At 42.5% G+C, this 24,259-nt stretch overlaps 1 protein-coding gene across 3 annotated transcripts in view; it reads left to right on the top strand.

The window, feature by feature from the left end:
* Positions 1–24,024, top strand: part of gbp1 (guanylate binding protein 1) — a 40,885-nt gene extending 16,861 nt beyond the window's left edge. For all 3 annotated transcript variants that reach the window (XM_060906085.1, XM_060906087.1, XM_060906086.1), the window contains exons 2-11: positions 4,431–4,641; positions 5,372–5,499; positions 9,782–9,891; positions 11,840–12,054; positions 12,289–12,531; positions 16,356–16,504; positions 17,217–17,348; positions 18,934–19,146; positions 19,993–20,095; positions 22,385–24,024. In XM_060906085.1, coding sequence (XP_060762068.1) covers positions 4,458–4,641; positions 5,372–5,499; positions 9,782–9,891; positions 11,840–12,054; positions 12,289–12,531; positions 16,356–16,504; positions 17,217–17,348; positions 18,934–19,146; positions 19,993–20,095; positions 22,385–22,785 — 1,878 coding nt within the window. In that variant the 5' untranslated portion in view covers positions 4,431–4,457 and the 3' untranslated portion in view covers positions 22,786–24,024. The remainder of the gene's footprint in view (positions 1–4,430; positions 4,642–5,371; positions 5,500–9,781; positions 9,892–11,839; positions 12,055–12,288; positions 12,532–16,355; positions 16,505–17,216; positions 17,349–18,933; positions 19,147–19,992; positions 20,096–22,384) is intronic.
* Positions 24,025–24,259: the final 235 nt, after the last annotated feature.

Here is a 24,259-nt window from a genome sequence, read left to right on the forward strand (position 1 = left end):
GCGTAGACCAGCTGGCTGTCGGCGGGGAGCTGTAGTGCGGCCAGCTGCGCCTCGCCTGTTAGCAGGGGGAGGAGGCACGCCACGCACTGTTCCACCGGCCAGCCCGAGGCCTCTGCTGCTTGTTCAAAGAGCGCGAGGAAGGCCTCGGGGTCGTTGTGCGGGCCCATCTTCATTAGGGTGAGGTGGGGAGGGCCTGCGGCAGTGGAGGTGGTGGACCCCGCTGATGCGAGGAGGTGCTGGAACGCCTGACGAACTTCCTGCTGCGCCAGCACCAGGGCCTCAAACCTTTGCTCCTGCTCCTTCCGGAGGGCGACTAGCGCCTGGTGCTGGCTCTGCTGGGCCGTGGCAAGGGCGTGGACCAGGTCCGCGAAGGGGGAGGACTCCATGGGGCTGTTCTTCTCTGTGCTCCGGTCCCCGGTTTCGGCACCACTGTGGAAATTCGGACGGGTGGGTGGAGCACAGAAGGACAGCAGGCCAGAACTGAGTTCAAAAAACCTCTTTATTGGCACTTTTCAGTGATTTTTAAACTCTCCCAGCCACACACACGCATGCACGCACACAGGTCGTCTGGTTGGGGTGAGAGCTCTCTCCTCTGCTCTCTCTCTCTCCTTATATAGGGCGCGGTCACTGGGGAAGACACACAAACACACGTTAACTCACATCAGGTGCAGTGATTGTGCCACTTACCTTCCTTGACTCCGCCCTCCGGTCACAGACCGATGCTTGACCATGCCCCCGCTGCCACAGTTGTATACTCCACAAATCTGACCTTTTTGGAAGAGTGGCAAGAAAAAAGTCATTGTTGAAATACAGGCATAAGAAGTCCCATTTGCAGTTTGCCAGAAGCCATGTAGGGGACACAGCAAACATGTGGAAGAAGGTGCTTTGGTCAGATGAGACCAAAGTTGAACTTTTTGGCCTAAATGCAAAGCGCTATGTGTGGCGGAAAACTAACACTGCTCATTACTCTGCACACACCATCCCCACTGTGAAACACGGTGGTGGCAGCATCATGCTATGGGGATGTTTTTCTTCAGCAGGGACAGGGAAGCTGGTCAGAGTTGATGGGAAGATGGATGGAGCTAAATACAGGGCAATCCTGGAAGAAAACCTGTTGGAGGCTGCAAAAGACTTGAGACTGGGAAGGAGATTCACCTTCCAGCAAGACAATGACCCTAGACATACAGCCAGAGCTACAATGGAATGGTTTAGATCAAAGAATATTCATGTGTTAGAATGGCCCAGTCAAAGTCCAGACCTAAATCCCATTGAGCATCTGTGGCAAGACATGAAAATTGCTGTTCACAGACGCTCTCCAATCCAATCCAATCTGGCTGAGCTTGAGCTATTTTGCAAAGAATAACGTGACCAGACATCCCGGTTTGACTGGGACAGTCCCGATTTTGAGTTGCGTGTCCCCAGCCCCGACAAAGGTCCGTCGGGACGCTGAAATGTCCCGGTTTACACCAAACACTAACAAACTGTCCCAGTTACAGCGATCATATATAGCCAATGAGATGTCAATAAAGCTTCTAGCAATTCAGCATCAATGAATTGAAGTGTGCGCAGCCAACCTTACAATGTATCTATTTGAACAATGTTGCAATATAGCGGCCGCGTTATAACGTTTTTTTTCGCTAGCAGCTGTCATCTACTACGCGACAATGCCGAACAGATGAGCGCTGGGCGGAGATGTTCGCACACTTCAAGAGTAGGGAGATTCCTTACAGCAATGTCAGCCAGCTTGCCATGTGCCTACCTGGCACCAATGCTCCAGTTGATCGAATATTTTCACTCATGAGCAACACCTGGACTGACGCGAGGAATCGCATGACCGTGCCTACTCTCAAAGCTTTGCTCATTACCTGGGCCAATTTCGACGATACTTGCTCACAGTTTCACAGCAGGCTCTCGGGCAATAAAGCGCTACTGGAGCAAATTCACTCAGCATGTAAATATATGCAATAAAATGGCATCTTCTTTAGGGTGGGTGGGTTGGGTGGCTGTTTCTGAAACATTTTTAGTTGTCTTTCATCTGTTTCATTTGTCTTTAATCTGTATCACAGATTGTCTTGACTTGTTTGATGCTGTTGTCAACTCAGGGTTCACGTTTTCAAAATAGTTAATAGCCTACACTGGTTAAGATTAAACAGAGGCATTTTGGGTAAAGGTTCGGAGGTGACAACGATTAGGCTCATGCACTCGTTCCAGTTACAATGCATAGCCTATTGTTTAAAAAAAAAAGTTCATCACATAAAATGTTGATGTTAATATGCAAGCAATGCATTTTCTTGGCGTTTTCACAAAGGTGAAATAAATCAGTTGAAATTTAGGCTATTGGCCTATTCCCTATCATTACATCTGTTGTCTGATTTTCTTACTTTAACTGAATTGTGATAGAAGTACATGTAGATAACAAGAAAGTACTTGATTATTCTCTGAAATGTTGATAAAAGTGAGCTTCTACAAAATTATAAAAGCACCTGTCTGAGCCATGGTTTGAGCTGGCGCATGTTTACATCAAAACGCGTGTGCGTACACGAGTATCACGGTCACGCGCAAAGTGTCCCGGTTTTAGACTCGGGAAATCTGGTCACCCTAGCAAAGAAGAATGGGCAAAAATTTCAGTGTCTACATGTGCAAAGCTGGTAGAGACATACTACAAAAGACTTGCAGCTGTAATTGCAGCAGAAGGTGGCTCTACAAAGTATTGACGCAGGGGGGCTGCATACTAAGGCAGCTGGGCCATAGAAGGTTCACGCTGCATGCTGCACGCTACACGCTACACGTTCACGTGAAGAACCGGACCCTGGGCCATTAAACTTCATGCTTGGATGTTCACGTGTTGCGTCTGTTCTACTTTGACCGAGTAACCAACAATATGGACTCTTCGGATGACGACGATTGCCTCATTCTGCTTTTACTGAGACAGAGGAAGAGAAAAAGGAACAGAATTTGGAGCCGAGAACACTTCCTTCTGAGAGAAACCCGTGGTGAATTTCACCGAACATTCTATAATCTGCTTGACAATCCCGATGAAGAACTATTTTTCAATTATACCATTCAATTATATTTTTTCTGAAGTTTTCCCCTGAAAGCATAGAGTTATCTCCCTAGACCCGTTCTGATTGGCTGGCGCGGCGGTGACCGCATGCATTGACTGGAATTTCCATCTTCACGCCTAGAAAAAAGTGTGCATGTTCATTTCTCGCTTCACGCGTGAAGTGTGCAGCGTGCAGCGTGCAACGTGAACGCCGTTCTATGGCCCAGAGCAAGTCATGCTACGTTTGTCCACTTTTCTTTACACGCGTGCAGCGTGCAGCGTGAACCTTCTATGGCCCAGCTGCCTTATGCACATCACATTTTTCAGATTTTTATTTGTTTAAAATTTTGAAGACCATTTATCATTTTCGTTTCACTTCACAATTATGTGCTACTCTGTGTTGGTCTATCACATAAAATCTCAATAAAAAACTCGTGGTTGTAAGGTGGAAAAATGTGAAAAAGTTCAAGGGGTATGAATACTTTTTCAAGGCACTGTATTATGGGATAGAGACTAATTGTTGTAAATAAGTAGCTCCGATGAACGTGATGGAGGTTTTCCTTATGTCTTAAACTTCGTCTAGACACCTTCGAAAGCAACGGCTTTTTACTCAAAGTCTTTCACTTGTCACACATGGAAACTGTAAATAAAGGAGCAAGGCGCTCGCTTCCTGGCTCGTGAAAACCGAGTTTGGCTGGCTGTTTATCTACGTTAACATACTGGACGTATATAACACGTAGTGAGAACAGTACAGGTACATTGCACATGCGCAGGTCAAAGGTCACTCCGATGTAAACAACAAACATGGCTGCCTCCAGTGAGTTTATGCCCAGGTTCAATCTCCCTAACCTGAAATAAAAGTCAGCATCTCTTCTCAATTTCACTGCTTCTTCAGTGGCTTGGATGCCATGTTGTGAAAGGAGCATATGACCGCATGACACAAAGGTTCAAGGTTCATTGAAAATACAGCCACAAGAAACTTACTCCTGTGGTCATTTTTATTGCTATCTGGATGCAAGATATTTTTTTAAAATCACTGAGGAGCCATGTTAAAAAATGACCAATTACCAGCGTGCCATGATAAACCAATCCAACCCGAATAGGGTTAGGGTTAGTGTACCGTGACTGTGGTTGCCACAGATCAATTTAGTCTAATTTTAATTGTATGATTTTTCTCTTTTATACCTTCGGGGAAATGCCTTGCATGGGTCGCCCGTTCGCGTTCTCCCTTTTGGGCTGACTTACTTTATTATGTTTATTTTTTATGTTTATTTCTTTTTTTTATGTTTATTTTGTAACAGTCCAATAAAGTTGGTAAAATAATTATGCTTGCATCTTAACTGGCTGTTTTATGCTCTTACAATTAAAAGACAGTTTCATTTCCAAGTTCTAGACTGCAGAGCGAGAGAGCACCATGTGCAACCCAATGCCAGGACCTATTTGTTTGGTGGAAAATGTGAATGGTGAACTTCGTGTGAGTGATAGAGCTATTGAGTACCTGTCCAAGAATGAACAGCCAGTGGTGGTGGTGTCTGTGGTAGGACTCTATCGCACAGGAAAGTCTTACCTCATGAACCGCCTGGCAGGAAAACAAACTGGTGAGTTTTGTTTTTAAAGGCACTTTTCTCTACTTTGCAATTTGTCCAAATTGTGATGGACTTTGTAACAATATCGTGCAGGATTATTTTTCCACTGTTTGAAAATTGGACAGATAAGACCATTAGCCCAGTACAGTTTTGTGGATTCATTTTATCAAAAAAACATCTCATCTCATCTCATTATCTCTAGCCGCTTTATCCTTCTACAGGGTCGCAGGCAAGCTGGAGCCTATCCCAGCTGACTATGGGCGAAAGGCGGGGTACACCCTGGACAAGTCGCCAGGTCATCACAGGGCTGACATATAGACACAGACAACCATTCACACTCACATTCACACCTACGGTCAATTTAGAGTCACCAGTTAACCTAACCTGCATGTCTTTGGACTGTGGGGGAAACCGGAGCACCCGGAGGAAACCCACGCGGACACGGGGAGAACATGCAAACTCCACACAGAAAGGCCCTCGCCGGCCCCGGGGCTCGAACCCAGGACCTTCTTGCTGTGAGGCGACAGCGCTAACCACTACACCACCGTGCCGCCCTCAAAAAAACATAACATTTCTTACTTATGGATTATAGAATTTGTTACTGGCTTGGACCAGGTGAAGTGTGTGCACCAAAGTTGCTTCATGAGTAATATGTGAACACTTCTGTCAGTCCAAAATATCTAGAATACCAAACTTGATTTGGTTCTCAAATAATAAAGATGACTACTGTGGATGCTTTCAGGCTTTGCTCTAGGCAACACCATTGAGTCAAAGACTAAAGGTATTTGGATGTGGTGTGTGCCACACCCTGTAAAGCCAGGACACACTCTGGTGTTGTTGGACACTGAGGGACTGGGGGATGTTGACAAGGTGAGGACTCCACAGCAACACAATACTTGCAACATTCTTGATTATTTAATGTACATTTATCATTATTTTGCATATTTTCAAATTAGAAAACACAAATTTTAAAAGCTCTTTTGTAACGATGACATGGTGGATGACCTCTATTCATGGTATTTAATCTGTTGTCACTTACTTTGGTTAAACCAAAGGATTCAGGTCAGAAAAAGACAATTACTTGAGACATCAGAAACAGCAAATAAAGTTTTATAAGCATTAAAATATCATATCTTTGTAATTAAATTTTTTAAATTGATTAATGCGCACAATCAAAAAGATACCAACAAATCACGTTTGCTGATACTGCTATTTTAAAGTAAGGCCTACCACTGAGGGAGGGACGTATCCGTTCCTGACAGGATTAACTGGCTTCCCATAAGACTATGACAGGAGCATGTCATTAAATGTTTTTAAAATAATTTTCCTGAACATGATGAGCTATAAAATCGTCAGATCAATGAAGGCAATGTACAAGGGTCGTCTCTGCTCTCGGCACTTCTCTTGCAGCTGTCTCAGTTAAAAGATCATATCAGCTGTTGATCTTCCTGCTCTGAATCTGTATTGTGCCTCAGGGTATACATGTTCTGCAAGTGCCTGCAACCTGTTCAGTACTACATGGGCGAAGGCCTTCCCAACAACACTAAGGAGGAATATTCCATGGTAGTTCTTGCGGTCACTGCAGTCGCCTTTGTTCTTATACAGTGTGATGGCATCACGCATATCATGTGGTACTATACGTTCCTCCCAGCACTGTAGCAGGAACTTGTGCAAATGGTGCGGGAGAACAGCCTTCTTGCCAGCCTTGATGACTTCAAGGGGAATGCCATCCTTTCCTAGAGCCTTGCCACAGGCTAGGGAGTCCATGGCCTTGCTGAGTTCCTTCACAGAAGATGGAACATTGAGCTCCTTCATGACAGACAGGGGCTCGATATGCTCAAATGCTATGTCAGTGACAGTGTTCTCCCTGGAGTACAGCTCCTGATAATGTTCTGCCCATCTCTCCATCTGCTTTCTTTGGTCTGTTATGACATTGCCAGAAGTGGACTTCAGGGGTGCAAGCTTGGTGGCACTTGGACTGAAGGCTTTCTTCATGCCCTCGTACATGGCATGGATGTTGCCACAATCAGCAGAGAGTTGAATGCTCTGACAGAGGTTCAGCCAGTACTTCTTGGCACACTGTCTCGCGATCCATTGGGCATTGTTCCTGGCCTTCCTGAGCACAGCAAGTGTCTTTTCTGAGGGCTCCTTCTTGCAGTTGAGCAGTACTATACACTTGGCTGCAATTACTGGCTCAAGTTCAGCAATTCCTGCTTCGAACAAGTCTGGGTTTTGCCTTGGTCTCTTGCCGAAGGTGTCCAAGGCGGAGGTGTAGAGGGCATCACGGACATGGTTCCATCTCTCTTTGGCATTGCCTGTGGGGCAGTCCTTCAAGGCTTCTTCAATGGAGTCGGCGAAGCATTCACACAGGTTTGGGACTGCTATCCTGGCTGTGTTGATACATGGGCATCCTTTCTGCTTGTAGCGATGGATTCATTTGGGCTAAAGACACATCTTGTTGCTGTCCAGGGAGTGGTCTGTGTCACAGTCAGTGCTGTGATATCTGTGAGTAACAAGGATGCAGTCCAGCAAGGGTCTTCGAGTGATAATGAGATCCAGCTAGTGCCAGTGATAGGATCTGGGGTGCCAACAGGATACTCTGTGGTTTGGCTTGGTGGAGAAGAATGTTTTGATTTATACAGAGGTCATGGTAGGAGCATAGCTCTAGAAGCCTCTGTCCATTCTCATTGAGCTTGCTGACACCAAACTGGCCGATGCTGTGGGGCCAGGAGTCATGATCAGCTCCCACTCAGGCATTCAAGTCCCCAGGCAGGTACAGGTGTTTGGTGGGAGGAATCCCTCTGATGGTTGAATGAAGCTCCTTTGTAAAACTCATCCTTTACCTTGGCCGATGAGTAGAATGTAGGAGCATAGATGCTCAGGATGTTTACTGTGCCAGAAGAGGTTGAGAGATGGAGCAAGAGGATTTGGGCTGTGCCTTTGGATGGCAGTTCCACTGATGACAGGCGAGAGTTTCTCACAGCAAATCCAATGCTGTGCAATCATGGTTCCTCTGGTTTCTGCCCCTGCCAGAGAATGTGTAGTCCTCTTCTCTGAGACTGTCATTTGAATGGATTCTGGTCTCCTGCAGTGCAGCCATGTCATTCTTGAGCCTTTTGAACTCTTGATTGATGATAGCTGTTTTCCTGGAGTCATTAACCTGATGTAAGTCATCGGAGAGGCCAGGACACATTGTCCTGACATTCCAGCTTTCTAGTCACAAGAGTGATGGTTTTCTCTTTCTTCTTCCTTTGCCTGGTGCGAGGTTTATGGTCTGCTTGTCGGTTGTTACCCTTAGCTCCAAGCACCCAATGAAGCAGGCAGACTGTGGTGGGTCAGCACCTTACTGGCTGGGGACTGCCCAGCTTGAGGTGGATGATAGCTAACCAGTGAGACTACAATGGTCCCTCCCACCATCGGAGACAGCCCGTATCACCCAAACCTATGGCAATTGGTCTAGACTTATAACTGCTGCCTACTGTGTTTGTTTCTGCTGCTAAAAACAGTGGCACCGGAGTGACCTCTCCAGGGCGCATGCCTGGGCAAAGTGTATGGAGATCCTGTGGTGCCCAGTCAACAGAATCCCCCTCTCGATCTTACTGATGTGGTCCAAAGGAGAACAGAGCAATACGTTTGGCATCAGCTTGGCTGCAGGAGCTGCCAGAAGGAGGTCAGTGTTGATAATCCAACTGCCTTAAGGGCCCCACTCCATGTTTTTCCTCAAGGTTTACTCCTGAAGCCTTTTCCATGACTGGATATGGCCACAATGCAGCAGAAGTTTCAAATCAGAGTTTACCTTCTCCTAGATGGACTGCCTTCCCAGGCTGATGAGCTCCACCTACCCAAAGTTACTGGTTTTAAGGTGTCGGAGACCTGCCCTCACCCCTTCTGTCAGTAGAAGCAGTTCTGCCAGGCTTAGGGACTAAGCCGAATGAGCAGGCCAGGAGTCTAACTTGATTGTTAGAGGCTATTTGAGGCACATGCCATGCGGGAGCACTTTATAGGCAGTGGGAGCTTGTCCCCACTGCCACCCCTGGCTAGGACAACCTTGGAACCAGGTCCTCTTGACAATACCCCATAGATTCTCTATGGAGTTCAGGTCAAGTGAGTTGGCTAGCCAATCAATTATCATGGTCAGCAAACCATTTGGTAGTAGTTTTGGCACTGTGGGCAGGCACTAAGTCCTGCTGGAAAAGGAAGTCTGCATCTCCATAAAGCTTATCAGCAGATGGAGGCATGAATTGCTTTAAAATCTCCTGGTAGATGGTTGCATTGACTTTCGACTTGATAAAACACAGTGGACCAACACCAGCAGAAGACATAGCACCTCAAATCATCACAGACTGCAGAAACTTCACACTGGACTTCAAACACCTTGGATTCTGTGCCTCTCTACTCTTCCTCCAGACTCTAGGACCTTGATTTCCAAATGAAATGCAAAATTTTTCATCTAAAAAGAGAACTTTGGACCACTGAACATCAGTTCAGTTCTTTCACTCCTTAGTCCAGGTAAGATGCTTCTGACATTGTCCCTGGTTCAGGAGTGGCTTGATATGAAGAATGCAACACTTGTAGCCCCTTTCCTGAAGACATCTGTGTTTGGTGGCTCTTGATGCACTGACACCAGCCTCAGTCCATCCTTGTGAAGCCTTCCCAAGCTTTTGAATTGACTTTTCTTGACAATCCTTTCAAGGCTTGTGGTCATCCCTGTTGCTTGTGCACCTTTTCCAGCCAGCCTTTTAAGCAATGACCTTCTGTGGCTTACCCTCCTTGTGGAGGATGTCAATGATTCATCTTCTAGACAACTGTCAAGTCAGCAGTCTTTCCCATGATTGTGGTTGTGTGTACTGAACTAGACCAAGAGATACATGGTATTTATACGGTTTTATTCAAATGCAAAATGAAATACTCTCATTTTGAGATGGGGGGGGGGGTTGTTTGTTTGTTTTGTTTTTGCACTGTAGGCCATACTTATCAAAATATAGAAAAATGCTTGAAACATTTCAGTTTACGTGCAATGAGTCTAAAATATATTAAATTTAAATTTTCTTCAATAAATGATGGAAAATATTAAACTTTTAACACAATATTCTAATTGTTTGAGATAGATACACTAGTATAACTGAAGTGTATACTTTTTCTATTGATTTAGGGAGACTCTCAAAATGATGCCTGGATCTTCTGTCTGGCTGTCCTTCTTAGCAGCACTCTGGTCTACAATAGCCGTGGAACCATTGATAACACAGCAGTGGAAAAACTACAGTATCCTTCCTTGTAAAACACACACGTGTGTGTGTGTGTGTGTGTGTGTGTGTGTGTGTGTGTGTGTGTGTGTGTGTGTGTGTGTGTGTGTGTCCTCAATACTAAGGATCCACACATACAGTCATGGGAAGAAGAAAGTACACCTTCTTTCAATTGTATGTTTTTATTTATCAGAGCCTAAATACCAATTCTGTGGTGCTCACCAAATTCTATGAACAAACATACAACCTAAAAAAAAAAATCCACACACAGCAGATTTCAACATGGTCATTTTTTTCCCCAAAAAATTAAACCAGTATTCATAAACCAAGTGGGAAAAAATGAGTACACCCTATAATTCAGTAACATCTAACCTTTAGCAACATTAATTTGAAGTCAACCTTTTCTGTTGTCATTTTGGAGAAATTTTGGCCCCCAGTTCTTTACAACATTGCTTCAGTTTGTTGAAGTTCGAAGGCATTCCCTTATGCATAGATCCCACTACAGTATCTCAATGGAGTTGAGGTCCAACTTTGACTTTTGATCATTGTCCTGTTGCATGACCATTTCAGGCCAGCTTAAGCTGCTGGACAGATGGCCACACATTTGTCTCAAGAATATTCTGGTAAAAAAAATGGGGCTTATTGTTATCTCAGTGACTGCAAGTTTCCCAGGTCCTGTGGCAATGGCTAACCCTATCTCTGCCTTAGACTCATAAGTCCTAAGAATATGTTTTCAGAACATTTCTGGTTTGTTAGAATGCAATCTTGCAATCTTAAGTTATGCTGTATTCTTTTACAGAGAAGGAACTTTTTCCTAGCTGCCCTTCCATGAAAGCAATAATGTGTTCATTCTTTTTCTGATTCATGCCAACATGAACAAACAAAATTAATCTGCGTACAGAGGCCTGTACATCACATGATGTAGCTCTTGGAATTTTTTTCCAGTTTTGTAACTGCTAGCCATTTATTCTGCATGCATGACTCAACTACATTCCAAATATGATGTGACTGAAAGCAGCGTCACACTTCATTAGAATGACCATCTATTTTTTTTTTCATTATACCAACACAAAGGCTATATAGTGCAACAAAACAAAGACAATAGACAAAGACAACAGTGCACAGACAATGAACCAAGGGAAGAGGTGAATTGTCAAAGTGCAAATAAAATCCTTAAGTGATTTACATATACAGTATCAGTGACTTGTAGGATATACACTGTACCAGTCCAAAGTTTATACATCCCCACTAATTCATAGGGACTTTTTTTCATTTTACCATTTTCTACACTGCAGAACGTATTAAGACACCAAAACTTTGAAACAACATTTGGAACGCACATGGAACTATGTGACATACAAAAAGTTTTTTTTTTTTAAATCACAGGCTGCAGGAATGACAGACCGCATAAGAAACCAGGGGATACAAAAATTAGAACAGAGACAATTGGAACAAAAGAGCAATGACAAAAAAGGCAAAAAGCAGAAAAGATAAACCAAAAACAGATTTTGGATTTTTCTTTACATCTCTGAGCATTAAGTGGTCTGGCCTTGGACTGAATTTGCTGGAACACCCATCCCTGAAAAGACTGGCAACTGGTTTGAAGGTTTTCCGTTGTAAACAATCCTTCTCACTGTAGAATGGTGAATTTCAAATTGTTTGGTGATGGCTTTATAATTATTCCCTTAATTTTTTTCCATCTGTTTTCTGAATGTTAGTTGTTTGTTTTGTTTTGGGGTTTTTGTTGGGCTACAAAAAATGACTACATTTTGAAATATGTTGTGTTTATTTGTTGTCACCCAAGCTTTTTGTTTGTTTGTTTGTTTGTTTGTTTGTAGAAGTTAGTCAGCACAACACAATTGGTATTCATGTCCTGTTGAATACAAGCAAAATTGAAGGAGGGTATACTTTCTTTTTCCCCCATGACTGTATTTATCATTCAGTCACAATTCCTTAGCACATTGCAGCTATGTCACAGAGCTTGCAGAGCAGATTAAGATCAAATCGCCTGCATCCAGTGCAGCTGGGGAGGAGGAGGAGGAGGAAGAAGACTCTCAGTTTGTGCAGTTTTTTCCTAACTTTATCTGGGCAGTGCGTGATTTTGTACTGGAGCTGCAGATTGAGAATAAGGGTCAAGTGACTGAGGATGAGTACCTGGACTTTGCCCTGCAGCTGAAGAAAGGTATAAATGTTATTTCTGACTGAGATCCAAGATATTGAAACAAGAACAATAATTGGACAACATAGGATAATATAGGACAACAACTGCAACTTCACATCAATTTTCTTTTTGGACAAGTGTATTTCTCTCTAACTGTAACTTTTTCACTGGGATATGAAAAGCTGTCCTAAACTCTTATTTGATTTAGCTGTCAGCTGTTCAATGAATAGAACAAATATTTTTTCTGCATTGCAGGTCTTAGTAAGAAGGACACCAACTACAATCTTCCAAGGCAGTGTATTCGAAACTATTTTCCAACCCGCAAGTGCTTCGTTTTCCCGTTACCTGCCTCCCAGGACAAAATGGTTCACCTTGAGAGTCTGGATGAGAGGGACATTTGGCCCAATTTTTTGAACGTTACACAGCGTTTCTGCGACTATGTTTTTGCTGGCAGCAACGTTAAAACAGTAAAAGGAGGATACAGAATCACAGGGAGGCGTGAGTACGATGATATTTCTCCATTTATATTATTCATCTGTAGAGGGGCAGGCAGAATAGGGGAGATTTGTGACAGTTTGTGTTCCCATAAATTAATTCAACCAATTAGGTTTTAGATTACATCAGAAGTTAGATGCTTCCCCTTAGAGTAAATCACTTCCTTTGGAGCCACGAAGCTGGACACTGCAGTAAGGTCTGCGCAGTTATTTTAGTCAGCAAAACTTGTATTTTCTACTTCGCAGTCCACCTCCATTCTACAGTGTGATGTACGCTGGTGAATTCGGGATTTGTTAGGACTTAAAGGGTGTCACTTAGAGTTCCCATATATAGTATTATTTACAACCCCGATTCCAAAAAAGTTGGGTCAAAATACGAACTGTCAATAAAAACGGAATGCAATAATTTACAAATCTCAGAAACTGATATTGTATTCACAATAGAACATAGACAACATATCAAATGTCAAAAGTGAGACATTTTGAAATTTCATGCCAAATATTGGCTCATTTGAAATTTCATGACAGCAACACATCTCAAAAAAGTTGGGACAGGGGCAATAAGAGGCTGGAAAAGTTAAAGGTACAAAAAAGGAACAGCTGGAGGACCAAATTGCAACTCATTAGGTCAATTGGCAATAGGTCATTAACATGACTGGGTATAAAAAGAGCATCTTGGAGTGGCAGCGGCTCTCAGGCCCTGTCCACGCGGCAACAGATTCAGGTGAATCTGATAAAATTGTTTATCGTTTCGGCCTGGCGTCCACACGGCACCGGCGTTTTGGGTGCCCCAAAACGAAATCTTTTGAGAACGGGTTCCAGAGTGGAAAAATCTGGCAACGGAGCCGTTGCGAAGTCATCTGGATGAGTAGAACGGATTTGTTTATGATGACATCACAACCACATGTGCTTCACGCTGGGTAGAAGTGTAACAAACTCGATGCGAGTTGTCAACAAATCCTATAACTTGGTTCATGAAACGCGCTTACAAAATATTTTCACTGTGAATATTTATTGTGTAATGGTGCAAAGTGAGAGAGAGAGACAGAGAGAGAGAGAGAGAGAGTGAGAGAACAGCCCTTAGGGCAGAGTCAATCCCGACAGCAAAAATAGGGAAAAAAAGGAGCGATCTCACCTCTTCAGATGTTGGTTTAAGTCCGCAGGGGTGATAGCATTCCGGCGCGCCGTGGCTGGGGAAAAAAAAAAAAAAATCTAGTTCGCCCATTGTCCTGTGTCATTCTGAGATGCGCAGATAGACAGTAAAGGGAATTCTGAATTCCCTTTACTGTCTATCTGCACATCTCAGAATGACACAGGACAATGGGCGAACTAGATTTTTATTTTTTTTTCCCCAGCCACGGCGCGCCGGAAATCCGGCGCAGCGCGCCGGAACGCTATCACCCCTGAGTCCGACAATACATTCCTCAAAAAGGGTGTAGAAGAATAAAGTAATCCATCAACGTGTAGCATTCAATTTATTCCGGACCATTAAAGAATTCTGGAGGATATCAGAATGTTGGCGTACCGGCTTCCATCTACCCCCATTCATTCCTCTCTCTCCATCTACCCCCGTTCATTCCTCTTTCCACGTCTCCATTCAAAAAACGGCCATGTGATTTAAAGGGACTATATCCATAGGATAGGGAGTGAGAAAGTGTGTGCGTGTGACAGTGACAGGGATAGTCACTGTGCGCATGCGCAGTTATGCGCATGCGTCTACTTCTATTGTTCTGGTGTCTCCAATGGGACCATCTTACAGCGCACCTAGAGGTGTGGCATGTGTATTGCATCGTTTTCAGTAAGCGTTGCATTGCCATATGGACCTGATATTTTACTGATCCATTGCCCATGTGGACGCGATATTTTAAAAAAAAAAAAAATCTAGTTGCCATTGTTGTGTGGATGTAGCCTCAGAAGTAAAGATGGGAAGAGGATCACCAATCCCCCTAATTCTGTGCCGACAAATAGTTGAGCAATATCAGAAAGGAGTTCGACACTGTAAAATTGCAAAGAGTTTGAACATATCATCATCTACAGTGCATAATATCATCAAAAGATTCAGAGAATCTGGAAGAATCTCTGTGCATAAGGGTCAAGGCCAGAAAACCATACTGGGTGCCCGTGATCTTCGGGCCCTTAGACGGCACTGCATCACATACAGGCATGCTTCTGTATTGGAAATCACAAAATGGGCTCAGGAATATTTCCAGAGAACATTATCTGTGAACACAATTCACCGTGCCATCCGCCGTTGCCAGCTAAAACTCTATAGTTCAAAGAAGAAGCCGTATCTAAACACAATCCAGAAGCGCAGATGTCTTTTCTGGGCCAAGGCTCATTTAAAATGGACTGTGGCAAAGTGGAAAACTGTTCTGTGGTCAGACGAATCAAAATTTGAAGTTCTTTATGGAAATCAGGGACGCCGTGTCATTTGGACTAAAGAGGAGAAGGACGACCCAAGTTATCAGCGCTCAGTTCAGAAGCCTGCATCTCTGATGGTATGGGGTTGCATTAGTGCATGTGGCATGGGCAGCTTACACATCTGGAAAGACACCACCAATGCTGAAAGGTATATCCAGTTTCTAGAGCAACATATGCTCCCATCCAGACAACATCTCTTTCAGGGAAGACCTTGCATTTTCCAACATGACAATGCTAAACCAGGGCGGCATGGTGGTGTAGTGGTTAGCACTGTCGCCTCACAGCAAGAAGGTCCGGGTTCGAGCCCCGGGGCCGGCGAGGGCCTTTCTGTGTGGAGTTTGCATGTTCTCCCCGTGTCCGCGTGGGTTTCCTCCGGGTGCTCCGGTTTCCCCCACAGTCCAAAGACATGCAGGTTAGGTTAACTGGTGACTCTAAATTGACCGTAGGTGTGAATGTGAGTGTGAATGGTTGTCTGTGTCTATGTGTCAGCCCTGTGATGACCTGGTGACTTGTCCAGGGTGTACCCCGCCTTTCGCTCGTAGTCAGCTGGGATAGGCTCCAGCTTGCCTGCGACCCTGTCGAACAGGATAAAGTGGCTAGAAATAATGAGATGAGAATGAGATGAGATCTATGTTCTATTATGAATAAAATATGGAATTTTGAAACTTCCACATCATTGCATTCCGTTTTTATTTACAATTTGTACTTTGTCCCAACTTTTTTGGAATCGGGGTTGTATTAAACATAAATGCTGGGGGGAAAACATTTAAGGATTTTTTTTTTTTAATGGCCACATGGAGAGAGTTGGGACAGTTCATCATGTTACAGTTTTTTTTTTCTTGTGGCTTACAAATATAACATTGTTTAAAATTATGATTATTATTTATTTTTTTAATGTGTGAGTGCACCTGCATGAGGATTAAGCTTGTTTCATTCCTTCTTGAGAATGAAACTGTTTTGTCGAGTCAGGATTTGGTAAACTGACATTTTTCCATCGCTGTACCAGCATTGTGTGTTCATACAGTTCGTATGGTACAAGCGTTGATAATAAACAAAAATGAAACCTGAAGGCAGAGGAACTTTTATTTTTGTTCCATGTCTCCCCTCAGTGTCTCATGTCTCCCTGTAAAAAAATAACAGAAAAAGTGAAGCCTGAAGGCCAGTATATGCAACAAACTGAGAAACTAATGTTGTGGTAAGAGGGTTTAGTAAATACTCTCTAATGCAATATGAATGTGATGCTACCTGCAAAGAATTTCATACAATCTACAAAAGCTGAAAACTTGTCCCAAGTCTCCCTGCTCTCCCTTACACATTTTGAATGCTGTTTCAATACATAGGTCTGTTACTCTATGTGCTGTGACTCTGTGTGTGTGTGTGTGTGTGTGTGTGTGTGTGTTTTGACAGTGTTTGGTCACCTAGTACAGTCATATGTGGAGACAATTTCTAGTGGGAAAGTCCCGTGTCTGGAGAATGCTGTGGTTGTAATGGCGAGGCTAGAAAACCAGGCAGCTGTGCAGGCAGGGCTTATGCTATACCAGAGTAAAATGGAACAGGTACACACACACACACACACACACACACACATACATACAAGGGATGTAGCCAGATATGAATACCAACATGAATAAGAGGCACTTTTGTTCAAGAAGGTGGTGTGTATTGGGGGTTGCAACAAAAAAGCTCTTTTTGAGCAGTTCTTGACATAATATGGATTAGTACAGTTATCTAATAGGGCTATTGTATTTTTATTATTTACTGTTTGATGATCTCGTACTCCTTAAGAAGGCAATAAATTGCACTAATTAACTTTTAACGAGGCACACCTGTTAATTGAAAAGCAGTCCAGGTGACTACCTCATGAAGCTGATTAAGATAATGCCAATAGTGTGCAAAGCGTTATCAAGGTAAACGCTGGCTACTTTGCAAAATCTAAAATATGAAACGCTTTGTTTTGGGGGTTTTTTTTGTTTTGTTTTTTACACTTTTTTTGTTTACTACAAAATTCCATATATGTCCAATATGTTATTTCATAGTTTTGATCTCTTTAGTATTGTTCTACAATGTAGAAAATAGCCCAAATACAGAAAAACCTATGAATGAGTAGGGGTGTCTAAATTTCTAACTGGTCCTCTACTGTATGTAGAATTTTTTTTTTAAATACAAGTTTTTGTAAAATAGTAGCATGAAGATATGACCCAGAACCAAAGCCTAGTCCTGAACATGCCCCTGACACAAAATCTAATCCCAATTCAAATGTTAATGCAGGTGAAGAGTTTGTTTCCAGTCAGTCTGAGTGAAATTGCTGCTAAGCACCAGAAGATCAGTAACCTGGCCAACAGTGAGTTTATGAAAAGGTCCTTTAAAGATGAAGATGGGGAATACTTCAAGAAACTGGTGGTGCGTATTGGACACACACGCACACATGCATGCACGCGCACACACACACACACACACACACACACACACACACACACCCTGCAGGGTCGATCCTGAGCTTGGGTTACTCCAGTTTCCTCCCATCTCCTAAAAATATGATGGTAGGTGGATTGGCTATGCTAAGGTACCCCAGGTATGAATAAATGTGTGAATGTGTGTGTGCATGGTGCCCTGTAATGGACTAGTGAGCCATCTGTGGTTTTATTTCTGCCTTTCGTTTGGTGTTCCAGGGATACACTCTGGATCCACCATGACCCGAGCTAGGATAAAGTGCTTACTGAAGATGAAGGAATCAAAAGTAATAGAACACTTGGAGAGAGATGTGTTTTAGTTCTACTGGATGTAATAGTCTCAAGGTGTGAAAATGACAGTGTATGCAAACTAAAGCCCACTTTATCTATTATTATTATGAAAAATCAGGCCGATTTGTCTTGAATAGGGGCAGCACAGTGGTGTAGTGGTTAGCACTGTTGCCTCACAGCAAGAAGATCCTGGGTTCGAGCCCAACGGCCGACGAGGGCCTTTCTATTGGCCCTTTTCCACTACCCTTTTTCAGCTCACTTCAGCCCGACACGGCTCGCGTTTTGACTACCTTAGAGCAGCACGACTCAGCTCACTTCAGCCCTGCTTAGCACCCAAAACTCGCACGGTTTTGGAGTGGGGCTGAAGCGAGCCAAACCAAGCCGGGTGGGGCTAGGGGCGTGAGGAGACACTCCCCTGTGCACTGATTGATGAGGAGGAGTGTCCTCATATGCCCACACACGCCCCGCGAGCACGCTGGGATCTGTAAACACCGTAAACCTGGAAGAAGAAGATTTACGAGAATTTCTGAAGCCTTATGCGCCTCGGCTCATCTATACGCTCTTGCCAGTATCTGTTGGCGTTGTCGGTGACAACAAGCCACAGCACCAAGACCAGCAACACTAACAACTCCATGTTTATTGTTTACTATCCGGGTCATGAGACTACCGCTTAAAAGGTCACTGATGTCACTGTTTGCGCCGCCTAACGACATCACGTGATGTCCACCCACTTTCGCTAACTCCACCCAATGTGTCCACCCACTTCCAGCCAGCACGGTTCAGCGCGGTTGTAGTCGAAATGCAACTCCAACAGCCCCACTCAGCCCAACTCAGCACGGCACGGCTCAGCCCAACTCAGCCGCGTTGGTAGTGGAAAAGCGCCATATGTGGAGTTTGCATGTTCTCCTCGTGTCCGCGTGGGTTTTCTCCGGGTGCTCTGGTTTCCCCCACAGTTCAAAGACATGCAGATTAGGCTAATTGGTGGCTCTAAATTGACCGTAGGTGTGAATGTGAGTGTGAATGGTTGTCTGTGTCAGCCCTGTGATAACCTGGCAACTTGTCCAGGGTGTACCCCGCCTCTCGCCCATAGTCAGCTGGGATAGGCTCCAGCTTGCCTCTGACCCTAAACGGGATAAGCGGCTACAGATAATGGACAGATGGATGTCTTGAATACGAAAATTTATTTTCCCACTGCATGTTCTTGACTATTGCTTTTCTGAATGTTGTATATACTGTGTTTTCAGGAAGAAGTAGATAAGCACTATGCTGAGCTAATTGTTCAGAACATGGAGGCATCAGAACAGAAGTGCCTGCAGATTCTGTCCGATCTATACAAGGACATTAATGAGCATGTGCAGCAGGGGCAGTATGCAAAACCGGGAGGATATAAGCTCTATTGCACACACAGAGACAATGTCATTACCCAGTACCACAGTCAGCCCAACACGGGAATCCAGGTAAGAAACACAAGCTTAAACATTATTCCTGATGAATGCTGGCATTGTTGTCCTGGAATATTCCCATGCCATCATGGTACAAAAATCCACTGATGGGGTAATTCAGTACAATTAGGTAGTCAACTGACTTGATTTTATTACCACATAACATAGCTGAGAGTAGACGTGTGTTTTCTGTGTGTATGTGTAAAGTAAATAAATAAATAATTTGTATATATGATTGTGGAAAAAGGAGGGACTGTGGAAAAATGACTGATATTCCTAAATCGTGAGTGTGGTATGTTTGTTAAATGCTTTAAATTAATGTAGAAATTCTCCACTTGTATCACATTTTCATTGCTTCATTTCAAATTCACTGTCTAAATACTTATGGACAGTTGAAGACTGGAAAAAGACCAAACTATTTTTTTTCCTAATCTTCATTTGTACATTTTGAAAGAGCCTGTGCTCATGATAGCCTCAGATTTCTGTTCTTGGATGACAAGAGTGTTACCCAATGTGGCCTAATGCTATTGTAGTCCGTCCACCTCAAGGTTTGATGTTTTGTGCATTCTGAGATGCTTTTGAGAAGTTTTTATTTATTTATTTTTCTGACTGTTGTGTGTCAAAAATCATAGTAGAGCAGCAGTTTCTGAAATACTTAGACCAGCCCGTCTGGTACCAACAACCATGCCATGATCACACTTTCTTTATTCTTATGTTTGATGTGAATTTTACCTGAAGCTTTTGACCAGTATCTGCATGATATTTTACATTGCACTGCTGCTATATATGACCTCCATAGCAATGGCAGGAAAAAGAACAACCCAAAGTTTCTCTGTATGTGTGTATGTTTTCTGTGTGAAGGCTGGGGAGGTGTTGGAGAAGTTTCTGAGTGAGAAAAGTTTGGAGGCAAAATTAATTCTCCAGACTGATGAACAACTGACTGAAAATGAGAAAAAGATTCAAGGTAAGCTGGGCATAACCATGTCATTGATATCTTAAAATATAGGGTGAATATCATAAGAAAGGAGGCAGCACAGTGGTGCAGTTGTTAGCATTGTCGCCTCACAGCAAGGATGTTCTGGGTTTGAACCTCTCTGCCTTTCTTTGTGGAGTTTGTCTGTTCTCACCATGCCTGCACTGGTTTACTCTGGGCACTCCAGTTTCCTTCCACAGTCCAAAGACACATGGATTAGGTCAACTCTAAATTGCCCATAGGTGTGTGTGTGTGTGTGTGTGTGTGTGTGTGTGTGTGTGTGTGTGTGTGTGTGTGATTTGCCACAGTAGTCATAGACCCGTCCATATCTGTGGAAACCACCATCTGTTACAATGGATAACAACACACATTACAGAATTTAACAGCAAGGAGAACCCTCCTTAACAGCAAGCAGCTATTAATAAAACAGCACTGGACAGGATTGAGAATGCAGGGAAAGTTGGCAGTCCTTGACTTTGCCGACCACACTGTCTCACACTCCATCTACAGGAACGCTGCTGTGGGGGAGGACATTCTCTGTTTTATTATTAAGGCTAGACTGCAGGTGTTGCCAACAAAATACAACCTGGCATTGTGGTATCCTGAACATCATCAGCCACACTGCCTGATGCATGCTGACCATGACGTGCAGCTGGAGTCAGTCGCACATGTTGTGAATGGTTGCAGCATGTATAAACCACTCTACACTCATGATCACGTCATGATCGCATTGTGGACCTCATCGGCAGTGCTGTTGAGCCACTCTTCCCAAGTATGCACAAACATTCACGCTTGACGGCGGAGTGGTTCGGCAGCACTGAGGATGTGTTTGTTAACATCCCCAACACCCCTGACATTGTACTTCAGGACATGGATAGAAAGCAGGCAGTAGTAGTTGAAGTAGGATGTGTTTTTGATACATATATGGACATGGCCTTTTATGACAAAATGGCCAAATATCAGTCCCTACTTGCAGCTATTACCAGCCTTGGCTATTCCTGTACACACATCGTCCTGATATTTGGTAGTCTGGGGCATGTACATAAATTAACAGTGAGTGGGTTAGGGCTTTCCAGAGTAAAATCTAAACAATTGGCGAAGTTCTGCTCAATATCGGCTGTAATAGGCAGCCTTGCAGTGTGGCGTAGGCGATGCTTTTTATACCCTTGATGTAAACCGTGATAATATTTGAATCCTGTATATGTTAATTTTTAATAGTGGGTTCAAATAAAAGTATTCAAATGTATGAATGTTTGTTCATCTCTGTGTTAGCCCTGGGATAGATTGGTGACCTAGCCTGAAGTCAGTTGGGATTTGTTCCAGTTTCCCCTGTGACCCCAAAGGATAAGTGGTATAGAAAATGGATGGATGAATGGATTATAGGAAGGAAACTGTAATTGATAGTATCCAACTACATAAAAGAGCACTCTCACCAAAATAACAAATGCACTGATGGTTCATTTTTAGAAACTTACTGCAATGACACTATGGAATCTATAGTGCGATTTCCTGGATTGAACACTGGAAGTGGACCTCTAGAATATGTATCTTGGTGGTGAACATGAAATGAGAAAGACTACAATAATTATGGGTGGATATTTGGGAAGGGGGAATGGAGGGTGGTGCTCACCCTAGATAATGTTAAGGGAATCCAGATATCTAGCAGGCGAATGTGAATAAGTAATCACTTTGCTTTGTAAATTATTGTGTAAATTATTGTGATTATTGAACTGACGGAAAGAGTTTTTAAAGTTACTGTTACCCAATGATTTCTAAACATACAGTTGTACATGCTTGAGCCAGAATATACAAACTTAAAACGGTTACAAGTTAGCAACAACACAAGTAGCTACTATAATGTTAGTTAGCGATGTTACATGATTATTTACCTTTGTGTTAGCAACTTTACTAGCCATCTTCCTAGCAGTTATATCGGTGAGTATAAGCATTTGTTGGCAAGAGTGTCTTGTTTTTCTTGTCAGAGGTCTGGATTGGTTGATTAGAATAGGGATTACCAACAGAAGAATTATGTATGCATGTTGGCTTTCATCGCTTCACTACATTGATGTGCAAAAACAGGAAACCTATACAAAATTGTGAATTTGTTAAACCCTTTGACACTGTCCAATAAACTCGTGTAAGAAAATAATACAAGCCATGAATGCATATTAATAATCTATTAATGAAATACTATATTAAGTACAAACACTAAGTTGTATTTTCTATACTTTCATTTCTTTACTCTGTCTTTCTTTTTCTTCTCCCCTTGATGATGTACAGAGGAGAAAGAACAAAAAGATTTGTTACAGCGGCAGTGTGAAGTCGAACAGGAGAAAAAGAAGAATGTAGAGCGACTGATGCAGGAGGAAAAAGAGCACCATCAGCAACGGCTACAGCAGTTGCAGACGAAGTTTGAGGAGGAAAAGTTGCTGCAGCAGCAGGAGCTGGACAGAGCAGTGGAGTGCAAACTGACCGAACAGAAAGCACTCCTACAGAAAGGGTTTGATGAGAGAGCCGGGCTGTTGGGGTTGGAGATTGAGCAACTTAAAAAAGAAAACAAGGGAAAATCTGTCGACTTTTTCAGAGATTATATCATGCCTATTGCAGAGATTGGCAAAGATATTCTTTCCACATTCTGTGAGTATAAAATCATGAGGAAAGCTCTGAAAAACAAATTTTAATTATTTGTAATTTATCGAGACGTTTCTATGCAAGTGGAAGAGTAATTCCATCAGTGAAATATAATTAGTTAAAAGTCTATATTAAAAGTAGGCCTAAGTCTAGAAATGTGATAACTCCCAGGTCCTGGTGTGAGCTGAAAGTAGTTTTATTCGTTAACATTTTTATCATGTATCATTATCGATTCAGAGAATATTGATGATTATTTGTTCTACACTGCAGTAGAAACGAAGAAACAATTAGTGTAGACGATTTATATAACATGGTAAGTGATCAATAATAATTTGGAAAGATACCATTTTAGCTGTCTGGTAATTTATTGTTAAGTACCAGGATCAATGGTATGATTCACTAAATGATTCATTGAACGATTCACTAAATGATTCACTGATTCGATTCACAGACTCGATTCATTGAATGACTTCAAACGATTCAAATGAGACTGATTCTATGGTATGATTCAATTCAAATGAGTTAAATTAAACGATTCAATAGGATTGATTCATTTTAATTATTAACCTTCAAATTTTAATGAGACTGATTTCATGTAATTATTAAAGATTGATCACTTATCCAATCCTAAATACACAATCATTAATTACACCTACACTAATAACCTATTGTAAAATGTATTAATGGGATGCAACATCACTCGCTGTTACAGATGGGAGCCCAGGAATTAAATAAATGCAATAAAATAAACTGTTTTTAATTGAAGGTATTGTATTTAAAACTGTATGGATCTGCCAGAAGCCAACATAAAACCATGCATTCAGGGCATTCTCAGTCAAAAAGGATTAATGATCCAAAAGTGGAGTCTGGTCAATTAACACAAGAACTTATTGTCATGTTTGTGTACAGAAAACAATCAATTATTAAAACCAAGAAGTACACTCAAAAGAAGTGGATATAGAAACCACTCAATGGGATTTGATCATTACATGCTAACAAAGAAGGATTTTTCCTATGAAAAACTTTTCTAGCTAAATTTGCCATTGGTCAAATAAATTTGGATCCTATTGTAGCTGTAACTAAATACAAAGACAATAGTTATGCAAACTATTAATTAACTTAATGTGAAGATAATTAACAGATAATCAACATATGTAAGGGTTTTTATTTTAAGATTGTGTATATTTTTAGTCTTTTTGCATTTGTAATTATTTGTTTCTGTACATGCATGACCCCACCAGCTCTGCTGGTCAACTTATTGTGTTTAAATAAAGTTATTTATTCATTCATTATGAGTTGGAAAATTATCCATCTGTTGAGTTCCCCAACATCTCAAACTACCTGCTGCTGCAGACATCGTTCTACACAGACAAACAGATGAAAACCTGGAAGAGCATGGAGGCATACAACTTTTTATATGTGGCTGGGTTAAAGATCTGGGGATCAGGACACTACAAGATAAATCCTGTATCATTTTTGCCTGGGTAAATAGGAGTTTCTGGGCTTTTTGTATGCATCTTTGAG

Source organism: Neoarius graeffei, chromosome 23, assembly GCF_027579695.1.
Source record: "Neoarius graeffei isolate fNeoGra1 chromosome 23, fNeoGra1.pri, whole genome shotgun sequence".
NCBI classification, from domain to species: Eukaryota; Metazoa; Chordata; class Actinopteri; order Siluriformes; family Ariidae; genus Neoarius; species Neoarius graeffei.